The sequence below is a fragment of the Acytostelium subglobosum genome (assembly GCF_000787575.1).
Source record: "Acytostelium subglobosum LB1 DNA, scaffold: scaffold11, whole genome shotgun sequence".
Lineage (NCBI taxonomy): Eukaryota > Evosea > Eumycetozoa > Acytosteliales > Acytosteliaceae > Acytostelium > Acytostelium subglobosum.
Window position 1 is genome coordinate 753,241 of NW_012236522.1, and position 15,495 is coordinate 768,735.

At 41.9% G+C, this 15,495-nt stretch overlaps 7 protein-coding genes across 7 annotated transcripts; 5 read left to right on the forward strand and 2 right to left on the reverse strand.

Annotated features, from left to right (window-relative positions):
* Positions 1–902: 902 nt before the first annotated feature.
* Positions 903–1,769, forward strand: SAMD00019534_061730 (hypothetical protein; the record flags this gene model as incomplete). Its single annotated transcript, XM_012898771.1, has 1 exon — positions 903–1,769. The coding sequence occupies one exon, from the start codon at positions 903–905 to the stop codon at positions 1,767–1,769; it is 867 nt and encodes a 288-aa protein (XP_012754225.1).
* A 166-nt stretch (positions 1,770–1,935) lies between these two features.
* Positions 1,936–3,721, forward strand: SAMD00019534_061740 (hypothetical protein; the record flags this gene model as incomplete). Its single annotated transcript, XM_012898772.1, has 3 exons — positions 1,936–3,083; positions 3,156–3,547; positions 3,660–3,721. 3 exons carry the CDS (start codon positions 1,936–1,938, stop codon positions 3,719–3,721), a joined length of 1,602 nt encoding a protein of 533 aa, XP_012754226.1.
* A 301-nt stretch (positions 3,722–4,022) lies between these two features.
* On the forward strand, positions 4,023–6,383 carry SAMD00019534_061750 (hypothetical protein; the record flags this gene model as incomplete). Its single annotated transcript, XM_012898773.1, has 7 exons — positions 4,023–4,370; positions 4,450–4,600; positions 4,672–4,931; positions 4,997–5,148; positions 5,230–5,524; positions 5,585–5,872; positions 5,946–6,383. Coding segments are annotated over 7 exons (1,932 nt in total), but the record flags the coding sequence as incomplete, so codon positions are not given.
* Positions 6,384–6,993: 610 nt separating this feature from the next.
* SAMD00019534_061760 (hypothetical protein) lies at positions 6,994–7,212 on the forward strand (the record flags this gene model as incomplete). Its single annotated transcript, XM_012898774.1, has 1 exon — positions 6,994–7,212. One exon carries the CDS (start codon positions 6,994–6,996, stop codon positions 7,210–7,212), a length of 219 nt encoding a protein of 72 aa, XP_012754228.1.
* A 355-nt stretch (positions 7,213–7,567) lies between these two features.
* Positions 7,568–8,589, forward strand: SAMD00019534_061770 (hypothetical protein; the record flags this gene model as incomplete). The annotated part of the gene is made up of 2 exons (XM_012898775.1): positions 7,568–7,647; positions 7,740–8,589. 2 exons carry the CDS (start codon positions 7,568–7,570, stop codon positions 8,587–8,589), a joined length of 930 nt encoding a protein of 309 aa, XP_012754229.1.
* A 961-nt stretch (positions 8,590–9,550) lies between these two features.
* On the reverse strand, positions 9,551–13,789 carry SAMD00019534_061780 (hypothetical protein; the record flags this gene model as incomplete). Its single annotated transcript, XM_012898776.1, has 6 exons — positions 9,551–9,932; positions 10,110–12,303; positions 12,392–12,715; positions 12,934–13,415; positions 13,476–13,512; positions 13,582–13,789. 6 exons carry the CDS (start codon positions 13,787–13,789, stop codon positions 9,551–9,553), a joined length of 3,627 nt encoding a protein of 1,208 aa, XP_012754230.1.
* Positions 13,790–14,272: 483 nt separating this feature from the next.
* On the reverse strand, positions 14,273–15,083 carry SAMD00019534_061790 (hypothetical protein; the record flags this gene model as incomplete). Its single annotated transcript, XM_012898777.1, has 3 exons — positions 14,273–14,570; positions 14,713–14,873; positions 15,081–15,083. Coding segments are annotated over 3 exons (462 nt in total), but the record flags the coding sequence as incomplete, so codon positions are not given.
* Positions 15,084–15,495: the final 412 nt, after the last annotated feature.

Below are 15,495 nucleotides of genomic sequence, written 5' to 3' on the forward strand. Positions count from 1 at the left end.
ACATACCAAGAAGTTGATGGATGGAGAGACTAGCAAACAAACCAAGTGCTTCCTGCATTCCAACGTTCGAGACCCAACCAATCCCAACCGGATTATAGTAGAGGCGACTTGCAATTCACCAGAGAACAAGATCGAGAAGAAGATCATTGTCTACTATGGCGACCAAAAAATGATGATGTGCAGTGTTGGACATATTACAAACCATACCAGGTCAATGCCCTATTTGAAGCTTGCTGTACCTGCGATTGGAGAACACGATCCAGAGAAGCCTATCATTGGAGATTCTGTCCAACATTGCCAGAACTGTTCAAAGGGTTGTTCTCGCATCTTGAAGTGTTGCCATCCAGACAGCACGTTTGGCGTCTTTGTATACTTCTGTCGATGGAACTGCCTTGTCGAGTATCTAACCAACAAACGAGAGAAATGGACTCAATGGTGCGAAGCGAACACCGGTATCTCCAGCAGGGCAACGATAGATATCGACGATAATGCGATGTCAACAACTACATCACCACCCATCCCAGCACCCAGCCCAGCAGCACCAAGCCCAGCAATAACCAAACCAGTGTCTAAATCAAAGGCCAAGAAAGCAGCTGCAACACCAACACCAACAACAACAACAACAACAACAACAACAACAAGGAGGAACAATAAGAGGAAGAACAATACCCTTGAAGAAGGTGAAGAATAAATATGCTGCCAGCAAGCTAAGTCCATTAACTGACAAATGCCATACCCTCAACTCTGCACTTACAGATCAATGGTTCAACCAAGATGAAGAGTACACAAGTTACTTCAAGCTCTCCCATAGTCAAGTGTCTCAGCTCTGTGAGAAGCACTCTTTTGAACACAAGGACATGCTCGTCTTCCTCATGAGGTGCCGCCACAACCTTCCCTGGTACATGATGGAGCGTGTGTTCCTATATCAATTGACAATCGCTCAGCTCAGGTACTCATTCACCAAGGTGTTCGATAGATTGAAGTCGTACTGCCATGGGTACTTCCAGGATGTGGTTCACAATGGAGAGCTTCGAGACAATCATGCAGAAATATGGAAAGATGGTATTAAGCACAATGTTCATCTCATTGTGGACGGGTCAGAGCAGAGGATTCAAGTGCCGCCACACAAGACGATCAAGGATCTTGTTTATTCTGGCAAGAAATCAATGTATTCTTTGGCAGTGTTGGTCATTTGCGATATACGTGGCAAGATCGTGTATGTAGGTAAGACAGAGGGAGGCGCCCAGCCTGACGTCTCGCTCTACAAGGATGCTGCACCTAGACTACAGGCTCTGTTCGATGAAGATATTGTCATTCTCGGTGACAAAGGATTCAAAGGAGGTCAGAAGTACTACACCAACACCATCACCCCCAAGATCAAGTCGGCTTCATTGATCGATCATATGGAGTACACAGACAAGATGATCAGAAAACGCACGCTCGATGAGCATCGCCTGCGTCAAGGAAAGGAGGCGACCAAGGTATCTAAGAAGTTGAAGGCATTGGAAGCCAAGGTCACCAAAGAAGGATTCGATGCCGAGCGTATCCTGAGAGAGAAAGATGAGAGCAATCGAATCAAGAAGGTGAGGATCATCATTGAGAATGTCTTTGGAGAGATGAAGAAATGGAACATATTGTCAGACACAATCAGATCACTTGGCGACCTTTCTGACAACATTCAACGACACAACGCACTCTGGACAATTATCGCATATTTGACCAATATGTTCCACTCCTTTGGACGAGACGACGATTTCTTTAAGGTCTAATTTATCATACAACAACAACAACAACCACAACAACAACTACAACAACAACAATAAAAATATAAATATTTAATTAACATCAGATAAGGTTTGAAAGGGTTCCCCTTGCTGTTCCAAGGGTTGTCCAGGGTCGAACCAGCTCGAACCCAAGGATTGAGACCGCTGAAAAATGAATTCTCTGCGTAACCTTGACTATCCCCTGCAGAACCTTAGCAGCAACCAACTGTTCAAACAATCGAGATTCTATACAACATGGTCTGATAACAACGACAATGTTGAACTCACTCATAGTTCAATACTAGATGGAGCTGGAGTTGTAGATGGTGCTGGAGATTGGTTGACAACATTGACATTTGGTCAAAACTTCAATCAAACATTGATACCAGGTACATTGCCAGAGTCTATAACTAATCTATCATTTGGATGGAACTTTGATAAGAACATAACTGTCGGCGTGTTGCCGCCTGCCTTGGACAGTCTATATCTTGGTCACGTTTATAGAAGAAAGATCGAACCTGGTGCCCTGCCAGCTACTCTAAAGACACTCCGCTTCTACAGGGTCTTTGAGTACGGGTCACCATCATACCCACCTGCAACAACAAATGAAGTCGATCCCTTGCCTCAGTTACCGCCCTCACTCACTCTCTTGGTATTGAACAAGTACTTCAACAGACCGATTGAGCTTGGATACCTCCCAGAGTCGATCACACATCTCGAGTTTGGCGACAACTTCAACTATCCGATACCAGGTGGTGCCCTGCCCACGTCCCTCAAGAAGATATCATTTGGACAATACCATGCATCGCCATTCGTTCTCCCTCATGGCCTAGCCGAACTCATATTCTTTGCAAACTACACTACACAGGGAACCAAGCATGTCCTGTCGTCCTTCCAGGCACTGCCAACCAATCTCACCGACATGAACTTCTACGGCAAGAACCCATATTTTGAAGTTGGATGGCTGCCTCAGTCACTGCGTTCACTTCACATCCAGAGTGTTATTGACCCGAGAGCCTTTCCCTCTTCACTGACATCACTTCGTCTTGGATATTCGCCACGCGAGGGATTCACACTACCGTCATCCCTTACAAGGCTATCATTCGGAACAATTGTCGACCGGCCAATACCACCTGGAGTCTTGCCACCAGGGCTTAAGTTTCTGGATCTCGGATGGGACTACAGCATCAAACATAGTATTGGCCAAGGTTTTCTGCCCAGTGCGCTACTGAGTCTTTCCCTGGATGACTGTAGCGTGCCATGCACCAGCTATCCACCAACAAAAGACGTTGACGATGACATTTATCATGACGATAATGCGTATGAAGGAGATGGAGAGGACATCCACTCACTACCAGCGACACTCACATCACTGACGCTGGGACTTAACAGACCGATTGAGTGCGACTTTCTTCCAAACTCAATCACCGAGCTCACATTTGGCAACATTTTCAATCAACCGATCATCCCTGGATCACTGCCGCCATCGATAATATCCTTGGGGTTTGGCTCAAGCTTCAATCAACCAATCACGGGCCTGTTGCCCATTTCTGTCACCAGCCTTCAGTTTGGCGCATACTTCCAACAAGCGATCGACTGCTCATACCTAATCAACCTCCAGACATTGAGCATGCTCCATATTGATCAATTGCAATTGATCAAGAATTGTCATCCACACTTGGAAGTAGACCTTTGGTATCTATTGGATGATTCAATTTATGATGGTGATCTACAGGCAATGGCAGACGATGATAAGATAGTCTATCAACGAATGCGATCAATTCGTATGGAGATACGTAATCCAAGTTCTACACTCTATGGACGTGATAAATTGTTAATGGAGAGAGGCAAGACATTGATTGAAATAGCACCAAACATTACAACATATCAATTAAGATGTGGATCACATGAACGAGTTTGTATACAAAGGTTGGACGATACCTCATCACTCTTTTTAATTTCATCATTCCGGCCCAACTCTCCACTCTATCCGAACCAGTCAACAATCCATTCAATTACACTTGTCCCTACCAGGTCCATTAGAGATTGACGCGTCATCACTCAATCCAATCAAATAAATATGCAAAGACTCCCCCTTTGTTAATTTCAAAAATATCATCATTCATCAACAAAATCAACGTTGTCGCTCACACCCCTCACCTCATTTGTCTCTCATACTTATACACGTACTCATAAATAAACAAAAACATTCTATACATATAAGTTTATTGTTAACATACATACATAAGATAACCATAAGATAGAAGAAGAAAAAGAATAAGAATGTTACAAGAACAACAGGGTCCTAGACATACAGAGATACTGTTGAGAAAGGAGGATAGCGAAGGAAAGAGAAAGGCGTTGAAGGAGAAGTTTGTAGAGATATATGAAGCGTTCTTTAATGGAGAGGATCCGTCAAAGGATCAACCATCATTCTGGGAGCAACTGTTCTTGATCAAAGTCAACATACCATTCCTCGAGCGATGTATCATCCTGACATCCGAAGATCACCTCTTGGCATTGAAGCCCAACATCAACAAGATCTTCACTCACTGTTGTCAATGGCTAAGGAACTCTGATGCAATTAGGATAACTCATATTCTCGAGGTAATGTTATCTTATTCATTCAATCGACCTAATAATCAATCAACCTAACATTCAACATTCAACATTCAACATCCAACAGACATTGAGTGTATTCCTCAAGAGTATCTTTAGAAAGAAGTTCAACAACTTTGGATTCGATATACTTAACATCTTGTGTGGCATCGATGCTGCTGATATAGTGTTCAAAGAACTGATCACTGACTTGCAAAGTCTACTCAAGCATTCAGAGGGTATGTTTGACCGTCATCATCATCATGTACATGTACACATACTGACAACAACAATGACAACAACAAAACAGTCAAGATTAGAATTGGATCAATCAACTTGATCAATATTATTGTGACAGCAACAGAGTTTATCAATCAGAATACATTGCTTCAGTTCTTTATGGTTGTAGACCTCTTCCCCTCACTTATGGACGCGATCGTTGATGTTGGCATACCAAAACCATCAAGATTCCATGCGCTCACAATCCTTGTATACCTGTCCAACTTCCAGAAATACGAGATACAGAACCCTTACAACAAGAGTCTAGCAGCACTGGCCGATGCTGATAAAGTATGTCTATCGATACTTGACTAGCATGCATGGATGATGTACTCACTCAATCTATCAATCATTAGCTCAAGGGATTGACAGAGTTGATCGCAGGCGGACTAGATGATCAATGCAAGTTCTACTCTGAGCAGTATGGCGAACCAAACCAGACCATGATGTCAAGAATGAGTGGATATCTGAGCAGCTGGGTCTACACTCCCGTCACAGTCAAGCCATGGTAAGTAGTAGTGTACACTACACATCATTACAATGACTGTTCATGCACATACTAACAAACAAACAAACAAACAACTTATAGCTCATCAAGCGACACTGGATCATGCCTAATGATATTGTATGAGCTATGTTACCAAAGCGAAGCATTTGTACGATTGTTGACATCAGGTGGTCTTACCTCACATAACAACTGCCCCGACATCATCCGTCACTTCCTGGTCTACTGTGGTTATCTATCATCAGACACTCTCAAAGAGTCCAAGATCCTCTTCACCAAACTCTGTCTCAACATCCTCATATGCATGTCAGAGAGACGTGAGCTCGAGGACTACTTCCACGATGTAAAGACCACTTGCTACATATTCATTTATTCAAAGGTAATGTAATCAATCTATCAATCATAATCAATCACATACTTACTTGGACCAAACGATTAGAAATCATTGTATCCTGATCCAAAGGAATTGGAGAAGAGTCCATTGTCATGTCATGTGGTCGATGTCATCAATCAGTTTATCAAGTGCAATCTAAAGGGCAAGTTGCCTGCAGACATCCATCAAAAGTGTGTCAACTGCATTCAACGTATTGTTGCCTACAAGAAGAAGACACAGTCCAGACTGCCAATCAAATGGATAGACACTTGGTCCACTCTCTTCTCATTCCTATCCTCATTGTCTGCTTCGGACAAATCACTTCATACTGAACTGTTGCCAGTTGGAATTGATGTAAGATTGTTTGTTTGTTGTATTCTAGCATGCGCGCAGTTGGTTCCAGCTACTAACAATCACTCACTCGCGAACGAATGAACAGACTATCAACATATTCAACTTGTTTGTAAACTATGGAGACTTATTCTTGCCACAACCAAGCGACTATGATGACCTGTTCTATGAGATTGTTAGGGCGAGCCAGATCATTGATACATTCTCTGCGATTGTGCAGATGGAGGACCCCACCGGACAACTGATGAACCATCTACTCAACATCAAAACGATCACTCAACACTTTAACGGCATCATCCAGACGTGGACTACAGAGCATCCCGAGGTATCCCTCGTGTCGGAGCAAGTCATCAAACTGATCAAAGAGAACTACGACACATTGAAGCTCAAGCTTCAAGAGAACCTCGACCAGTATGAGAGATTTGTAGAGAGTTCCAAAGAGGCCAGTTTCTACAGGAACCTGGTGCGCTTCCTTGTACAGGACACCAAGACCAATCTCAATTCACTCAATCTTAACAAGTATTAGTAGTTATGAAATCGATCGATAAATGAATGACATCATACATAAGACATATTTACAATTCACTCACTCACTCTTGATTGTTTGTTATTTGTCGGTTTGTTTATAGAGTTACATTCATCATATATATATTATCCGCATACCATCTCTTCTGCCTTTCCAACCCTTTCCAGTTGCTTACATCAATCACACACCATCAATCAATCAATCAATACCCCCACTAATTATGTATTATTGATCGATCAACCACATCAATATCTAATAACTTACATGTAAATATTAATATAATACCGACATATATTTACTCATCGGCCATTCGTCTTTGTGTCTCTCTAGAAATAATATCATACTTTATGGACATCCAAGAGCTAAGAGCCAGTTTGAATTCCAAACATCCGATATTGAATATTGAATGAAATTGCCATTACATCCAACTTACGATGATATTAGGCTGTAGATTTGAAATGACTGAATGTACAGCCAGTCAGTCTGTCCGCCTAGACGTCAATCATTCCCATTTGTCTATAAATAGTTGACATCTGAACGATCATAAAGTCAACAAGTTAAACTTAACTATCTACATACCTAATAATAACAACAAACAATGATTAAGATACTGTCCATACTCGTATTCGCCATGATCTTCATGGTTGGAATGTCCTCTGCTGAGGTGTTGGCTGGCCGTGAATGTCAAGTGAATTGTTACCGTGATATGGCCAACTGTTGGGACTCGTGGCTCCAGAACATGCGTACCAATGACCCATGTCCATGCATTCCCAAGTTCTTCGAGTGCATCTACCGTTGTGGATACCCATACTCATAATGTTGTCAGTCTTTCCTCCATCCCTCCCAACCCTACTGCCATTAACAACAACAACATCAACAACTTTGTAAACAGAACTGTACAGCAAAACAACAATCTAATAAATACCAAGAAGTACTTAAACAATACTTCACAAGTTAACAATGTGTTGTGAACATCACTCAATTTGCTTCAGTAACGTGTAATGAATCATCGAGGTAGATATTTTTGGAATAGCTCATTCTGAATAAGGCAATATATTATCAACAAGTTGCAATATATAAACAAACAGCCAAATAACTTGTAGTTACAGATAATTTCTCAACCAACTACATAACAACATATATTCTATCAATCAGACAAATAAGCTACAGTAATGATGGCTATCGCCAAAGCTATCATTGAACCAAGTGTAAAGTTAATCAGTGGACATAAGTTACCTCTTGTAGGATTCGGGTAAGTCCATTGTCATTAGTTATTTGTTTGGTTTGATTGAATGAATGAATGATCACTAACTAACAAACTAACTGATTGAATGATCACAATAGAACATGGAAGTCTGAACCAAATACAGTTGGTGAAGCTGTTAAGGCTGCCATCAGAGGTGGTTGTCGTCATATTGATTGTGCTGCCGCCTATCAGAATGAGAAGGAAGTGGGATTGGCACTCAAGGAGATGTTTACTACTGGTGTTGTGAAGCGGGAGGAGTTGTTCATCACAAGCAAGCTATACAACACATGTCACGAGAAACACAACGTCAGGAAGCACTGTGAGATCACCTTGAACCATCTTGGACTCGAATACCTGGACCTTTACTTGGTGCATTGGCCCGTTGCCTTTGAGTACACTGGCGAATCACTCGATGATCCAATGAACGATGATGGTTCGGCCAAGGTCATCAATGTACCTTTGCAAGTGACATGGCAAGAGATGGAGGCTCTGGTGGACGATGGCCTCACCAAGTCAATTGGTGTGTCAAACTACAATGTGCAGACACTTAACGACCTGCTCACCTACTGCCGCATCAAGCCCGCCGTCAACCAAGTAGAGCTTCACCCATACAACACCCAGCCACTACTCAAATGGTACTGTGAGAGGAATGACATCCATCTCACAGCCTACAGTCCATTGGGCAGCGGACAACTGGTCAATGATCCAAAGGTGGCGGAGATTGCCATTAAGTACGATCGATCAGTGTCCAACATCCTCTGTCGGTGGGCCATCCAACATGGATTCTCTGTTATCCCAAAGAGTGTCACACCTTCGAGGATCACTGAGAACCTAAGCATTGTCGACTTTACCATTAGTGATGTGGACATGGAGCAGCTCAATGCTTTAAACAAATCACTAAGGACATGTGATCCGGCTGACTTCTGGGGACTACCAATGTTCAGTTAATTGATATTCAATCATTAAATTTAGAATTGGATTACAACCAACCTTTTTTGGAATACTGTTGACCGTCACATTGTTCTGTCAACCACGATCAATCTGTAGTCGCTACTATGGTGATAGTAGTGATCATAATGCTGATGGAATTTGGTGTTGACTTAGACTTGAATCAATCTACTATTACTTTGTATATCACTTGTACATAGGATACTTGGCAACCAAATTATTAGGCGGCTACTTTGTCACTAACCATAATTAACTATTACTTTGGCGATTAAATTGTGCTCCATACAAAGGAACTAGTCCTGGAGACAGCTGAGATTTGGGGAGGGATATAATTAAATTAATCATAAGAAGTTGATAGTATAATTTTTAATAGATATTAGAATAATAATAAAATTTAAAATTAGAACTTATTTTTCTACTGGTATAACAACGAGTTTTCAAACAAATAAAAAAATTCAAAAGTTCAAAAAAGAATTTATCAAGAATGGGAATCGAACCCATGACCCAAACCGTGTTAAGGTTTTGTGATAACCAACTACACCATCCTGACTGTTTTTTATAAAAATCCCTTAAAGGATTAAAAATCGGCCACCTGTCAGCATCCCTGACTGGCTCACCAAATAGCCCCTTATTTAGAATGACTATGTATAACAAAGTGCACGTCTTCGACGTGTAGTAACAAAAAAAAAAATATATTAAAAATCGCAAAAAACAACTCGGATTTCAACAAAATTTTTATCAAGAACGGGAATCGAACCCGTGACCCTAACCGTGTGAAGGTCATGTGATAACCGACTACACCATCCTGACAATATAAGAAAATATTTCTTTAATTCCGGAATTATTCGGAAAATTTTGGCGATTTAAAATAATTTTTTTCTGTGTTTGGTAAAACTGAAAAAACCCTTATGGAATTTTCTGGATGATATTGAATGTATTTATTTGGTGCATAAGGGAACCTTTATTCAGATGAGAATTTGTTCATTCTAATTCTCTTGCCAACTACAACCATCACTTTCCTCTTGACCAGGACATAGGTGATGACCAATGCCAGGATGACAGCACCAAGGGTAGCACCTACAATTATACCAGCAAGTGCAGGTCGCGACAAACCATTTGTATCGCTCTTTCCACATTCTCCAGGAGATTGATTGACCAGTACACTGAAATCCGGATCCAACTGAACAAAATCAGTGTAGTGTGGTATGTTGATGCCTACCAAAGCAGAGGTGGTGCTTGTCTTGACAGAGGTAGCGTTGGCATCGGCCTTTAGGACTGTGTTGGTAATGGTTGCCACTCGATAGTCTATGACGCCAAAGTTGATGAACCTGCCATACAATGTCCTGTCGTTGATATTTAGAAGGATGTATTCGATAGAATTGCCAACGATGGCACCTGATCCATGATCACTTCTTGCGCAACCATCATCTCCTGATTGTGTGGCCAATGATGCATTCATCAACAATTGCAAAGTGTTGAGTTGAGATGCAAAAATGTAGGGAGAGATTGACACGCTATACTTGATTGAGCCTGGGATCATGAGGAGATCATGACCCGCAAATGTAATATTCTGGGCCGTCTTGAAGTATTCCAAAGTGACTGTGATCAGTGTTGAGCGATTGGGCGACACTGAGCAAGTAAAGTCCAAGAGTGTCCTGTTTGTTGATGTTCGATTGTTGATGGTCCAGCCAGACAAGTGATATTCATTGACAGGGTTGTCTGAATTATCCAACTCCCTCAGTGATACAATGGATACAAACGAACTGATTGATAGGTTGGCGTCAATAATGTTGGTAGTTGGAGTTTTTGGATCAATCGTCGGTATGACTGGTGTGTACTCTAGGTCACAGAAAGGACCCTCCCAACCTTGATCACACTGGCAGTTGAAGCTTGGTAGACATGTTCCATGATTGGAGCAGGGTGGATTGCCAGGGCACTTGGATGCCGGGTTGGTGGGCACCGGAGTCGTGGGTGGCGCAGGATCGGTAGGGTATATCCTTAAGAGGTTTGATTGTTTTTGTCCAACATTGACAATGATGTCCATATATGGGTAGTTCATATATTTGACATCAACCACCATCACTGTATACGAGCACATAATAGGTGGTGTCAATATTAAGGTCTCTGGTGTAGTCTTGGGCACAGTGACTCTTGGCTGTACATTAACAGAGTTGTTTCCAAAGCCATGTCCACGTAGCGTGATGAGTGTATCAGTACGAAGATATGATGAGGCAGATTCAATTATTGGAATGTCCATGCTAAATGTACGTCTGATCGTGGCCAGGTTGGGCAGTGAGCTGACTTGCTTGTGATTGCTCATCACTCCATAGACGGACAAGATCAAAGGGTAGCCTGCACTGCCATATCCATAGGGTACCGTGATGCTTCCCTTGTAGTGTGCGCCCTTGGCCATGGTAGTTGTTTGAGTCATTGGTGCAGAGATGTAATCAAAGTTGAATGAGTTGATCACTATGAGTGGAGGGTTGCGAGTGGACATTCCAGAGGTAACAGTGGCGGCGTCCAAGTCGACTGTGATTGTGCGATTGGTACTTCCGACATCCAATAGCGAGACTGACACTATTGCATTACTAATCACAGGGCCCGAGGTGTCCACTGGGTTTGGCGTCATAACATCAATAACAAGTTGGGTCTCTTGCTGGGTGTAAAGGATCTGCTCCAGTGGATCAAAGAATGTGGTGGAGCTCTGGTAGAGTGATTCGGCAGTGTTTCCAACCTGATCAACCAATGTAATGGCATCTTTGAATGTGAAAGATTGATTGACCATTCCAGGTGTGAGTGGCAGTCTGATCTGATACGTGCCCAACTTGCTGTCACCCGACACGGTGTTGTTTGGAACAAAGTTGATCACGTAGGGTAATGGGTCAAGACTGCTCGTGACCTTGAATGTTGCCGAGGCCAAACCATTGAGATCATCTTGGATGGTCACGTCCCAACCAAACATTGCTATTCCTGCCCCTTGGTAATTTATCTTGTTACTTGGTATGGCCACAACCTTGGTGATGACAGGTGGCTTGGCATCTGCGTTCTGGCAACGAACAGTGAGTGTGGCGTTGCTGCCCATCGCAGCCTCAAACATGGATGAAGTGATTGATGGATATCCCTTGATGTTGTACAATACCTTGCCCTCAAACTGATTGCGATATAGAGTGAAGTCGACTTGATACATCATCATGGCTGGGTTCCAGCGACCGATGAATCGTTTGACATTGAGATAGTTGGGCAGGTATGTCTCAAACACCGGTTGGAGCACTGGGTTGGCATTGGATGAGTTGAAGAATAGTGTGTTGTCCACGTCCAGGTTGGTCACATCTTGATTGTTCTTGACAAAGTAGAACTGAGTGATTGTTTCAATACACCAGTTGGCCTGGAATGGCATGCCTGGCGACAGTCCACCTCCAGGCAACGACACATATGAGTTGACCAAGAAGTTGTTGTTTGCTCGATCCTCAATGTTGAAGTCGATCCTGGCTAATGAGTCATAGGGTATGGCCACCTCCATCTCGTACACTCCATTGTTCACATCTCCAGATACCAAATGTGACTCATTCATAAGCATTGCCAGATTGGATGAGTATATCCTGTATACTCCACTAGTTGTATCCATTGCAGTGATTTGAAGAATGAATGATTCTTGTGTCAATGGTATCATATTGATCTTGAAGATTGAAGGTGTAACATTGTCCGTACATGATACTACAAGCGGGGGCAGATATGTGTGTGGTTAGTACCATTCAATCATTCGCTCATTCATACATTCATTCATTCAATCATTGATACTTACCAGCTGGGTATGGTGAGAGTGCTCCATTGGACAAGATGGTATCATCGTAGATGATTGTGTAGGAGTATAGCTCGGTCTGCATTGGAGTGTTGGAGCAGTCGGACATTCGAAGTGGCAGGTTGAATGTGTACTTTTGGAAGTTACCATTGATGGCACCAATGGGGAAGGACACATCAGTGCGTATCATGAAATTAGATGTCTTGGGTGCGATCTGGATCTTATTCTTCATGAAATCTAAACAAGTACATGTTATTGTTCCACTGGCAATACTAGAATTCTTGAGTACCACCTCATTACCATCGATTGATCCAGAAACCAAGTACTCTGTTGATTGATTGATTGTTAGTGAGTGAGTGATTGAGTGGATGGAATAGTTCCATTGAGTGTGATTGATTGATTGATTGATCATGTGTGAGTGTTTGATTGAGTGTAGGGTGATTGAGGATCGAGTGGATGGAATAGATCCATTGAGTGTGATTGAATGAGTTGATTGAGTGGATGGGATAGTTCCAGTGACAGGTACTGATTGAATGGATACATACGTTGATATGATAGATTGAACATTTGCTCAATGTAGGTGACAAGATAGGTGTTCAAGATGAATGGGACTGACTCTTGATCAACTCCATAGTATGGCTGGTGTTGTTGGTAGTAGGTAGCATTGTGTTTGTTTCCACTCACTGGGAAGATCAGTGCGTTGCTGGGTGTGTAGAACAATGAGCTGGGATTGTACATATCGTAGTAAAGGCCAACTCGGTGTCCTTGGAAGTGACTCTGCGCCCTGATGGCATTTGAAGTCAATGCCTTACGCATCCTGAACTGAATCTGGTCCATGTTGGGCTCAGGTTGCATTGCCGATGGTACATCCCAAGTGATCACTGGTAATGAATTGGATGTAACATTCATTATAATTGGTTGATTGAATGTACATGACTTGGAATCGGTCATCGACAAAGTGAGTGTATAATACGATGTCGAGAACACTGATGACGAGAGAGTAGGCGGCACCAATAAATTATAACAACTATCATTGAATGATACCTGATATATATAATTCAGACTACCCTTGAAGTATATATCATACAAGTTCATCCTACGTTCAGTCTTGAGTACTGTCACATCTGATTGATCGGTGTGTGTGAGTGTGTGTGAGTGTGTGTGATCAGCTGATCAATCCTGACTATACTTACTTGTGCATTCAAGGTTGAGATTTATGGTATTAGAGTCCGAGGTGTTGGATGGGTTGGACACAGTGGCAGTGGATATCTGTTTGCCATATTTGTAGAGTATTGGATACTTGATTGAAAAGGAGGTGGGCGATGATAGTTGGAATTGTGATGCACCTACTGTCTGTACATTATCCGAGAATGTTAACTTTAGTGATGTGTTCACTGCCATTACACCTGATATATTAACATATGATACACATCCATTTGATTTAAGTTCTGGTGGTGCACCAACATATGATGATGTAATAACTATTGTTCCATTAACTAAATATATTAAATTTAAAAATAATAATAATAATAAAGTATTATTATTCATTATTGATTGATTGATTGATATATATATCTTTTGTGTTATTTGTATTGGGGCCAATAATAAATAATGAGGAGGAGGACACAACTATGATCATAGTTGTAGACAGGTCCATATCGTCGCAAGTAAGATTCTGATAAAAAATATCTAGATTCACTTTTGAGTGTGCTTTTGACTAAGATGGTCGTTTGGACTTCGTTACCCCTTGGCAAGGGTAAGGGTTAAGGGTGGAAAGAGAGAGAGAAGAGTAGTGAATAGTTGTTGGTCGTTGGTATTGGTTTATTGATGAACCAATTGAACAAAGAACAAACAAACGATGGACAACATTGAAAAATGGAATTAACCTCCCTTCTTCTTGGACACACCGACGGTTCTACCACGACGACCAGTGGTCTTTGTCTTCTGACCTCTGACACGGAGACCCATGTGATGTCTGATACCACGGTGAGCTCTGATCTTCTTCAGACGCTCGAGGTCATCTCTGTATTTGACGTCAAGCTGATTGGCGAGAGCCTGGGAGAACTTTCCGTCTCTGATGTCTCTCTGTCTGTTCAAGAACCAGGATGGGATGTTGTATTGTCTTGGGTGGTTCAAGATGGTGGTGAGTCTCTCGATCTCCTCCTTGGACATCTCACCAGCTCTAAAGTTAATAAGTAAGGTTGTAAATGTAAGTTATCTGTTCAATCGATACATCTGCTTGCTGTTTGTCTTGATTCACTGTTGCTGCTGCTGCGCTCGCATGCTGTTTGTCTTGATTCACTGATTCATGATAGCGATCATACCTCTTGTTCATATCGACGTCGGCCTTCTTGCAGACAAGGTTGGAGAATCTGCGACCAATACCCTTGACGTCAGTCAAGGCGTACATGATCTTGCGTCTACCGTCCACATTAGTGTTGTAGATACGGATGATGTGTTGGAAGTTCTCTGGCACGACTAAGGACTGATAGGTGATACATTATGTATGTTAGACAACTATATCTTATATCTGATGATCTGTCGCAGCAGTGATGCATCGTCAATCAATCATCAATCCTACACACAATCGCATCTATCGTATCTTGTATCGTGTATCGCATGTATCGCACATCATATTATGTCTGTCGCAATCACTGCTGAATGTATATGTTGATTGGATTGTGATAGATACCATGGTTTATAATATGGCAACAGAAACAAGCAAAGACATATCTGATATCAGGTACTGATGTCTTTGGATTGGAGGTAGGGGAGGATAGGGGAAGGATTGGTGTGTGGCGAGGACCTGTGTTGCGCGAGAGCTCAGAGAGTGTTGCCAAACCACACACAAACTAATAATGAAACAAACCAAAACTTTCATTTTAATGAAGTTCGATGTTAACGCATATTTGATCAACCTCACAACAGAAAGAAGACTTGCTTCCCAAAGACTTGGGATGGTGCTGAAAGTAGCAAATATCTACCACAAATTTTAACTTGTACTTTTCAACTCGACCTTGTCTAAGTTTAACTTAACCTGCATTGAGTGTGAGTCATTATTATTCTTTTTAGTCTACATTGTTATAATATATATATATATATATATA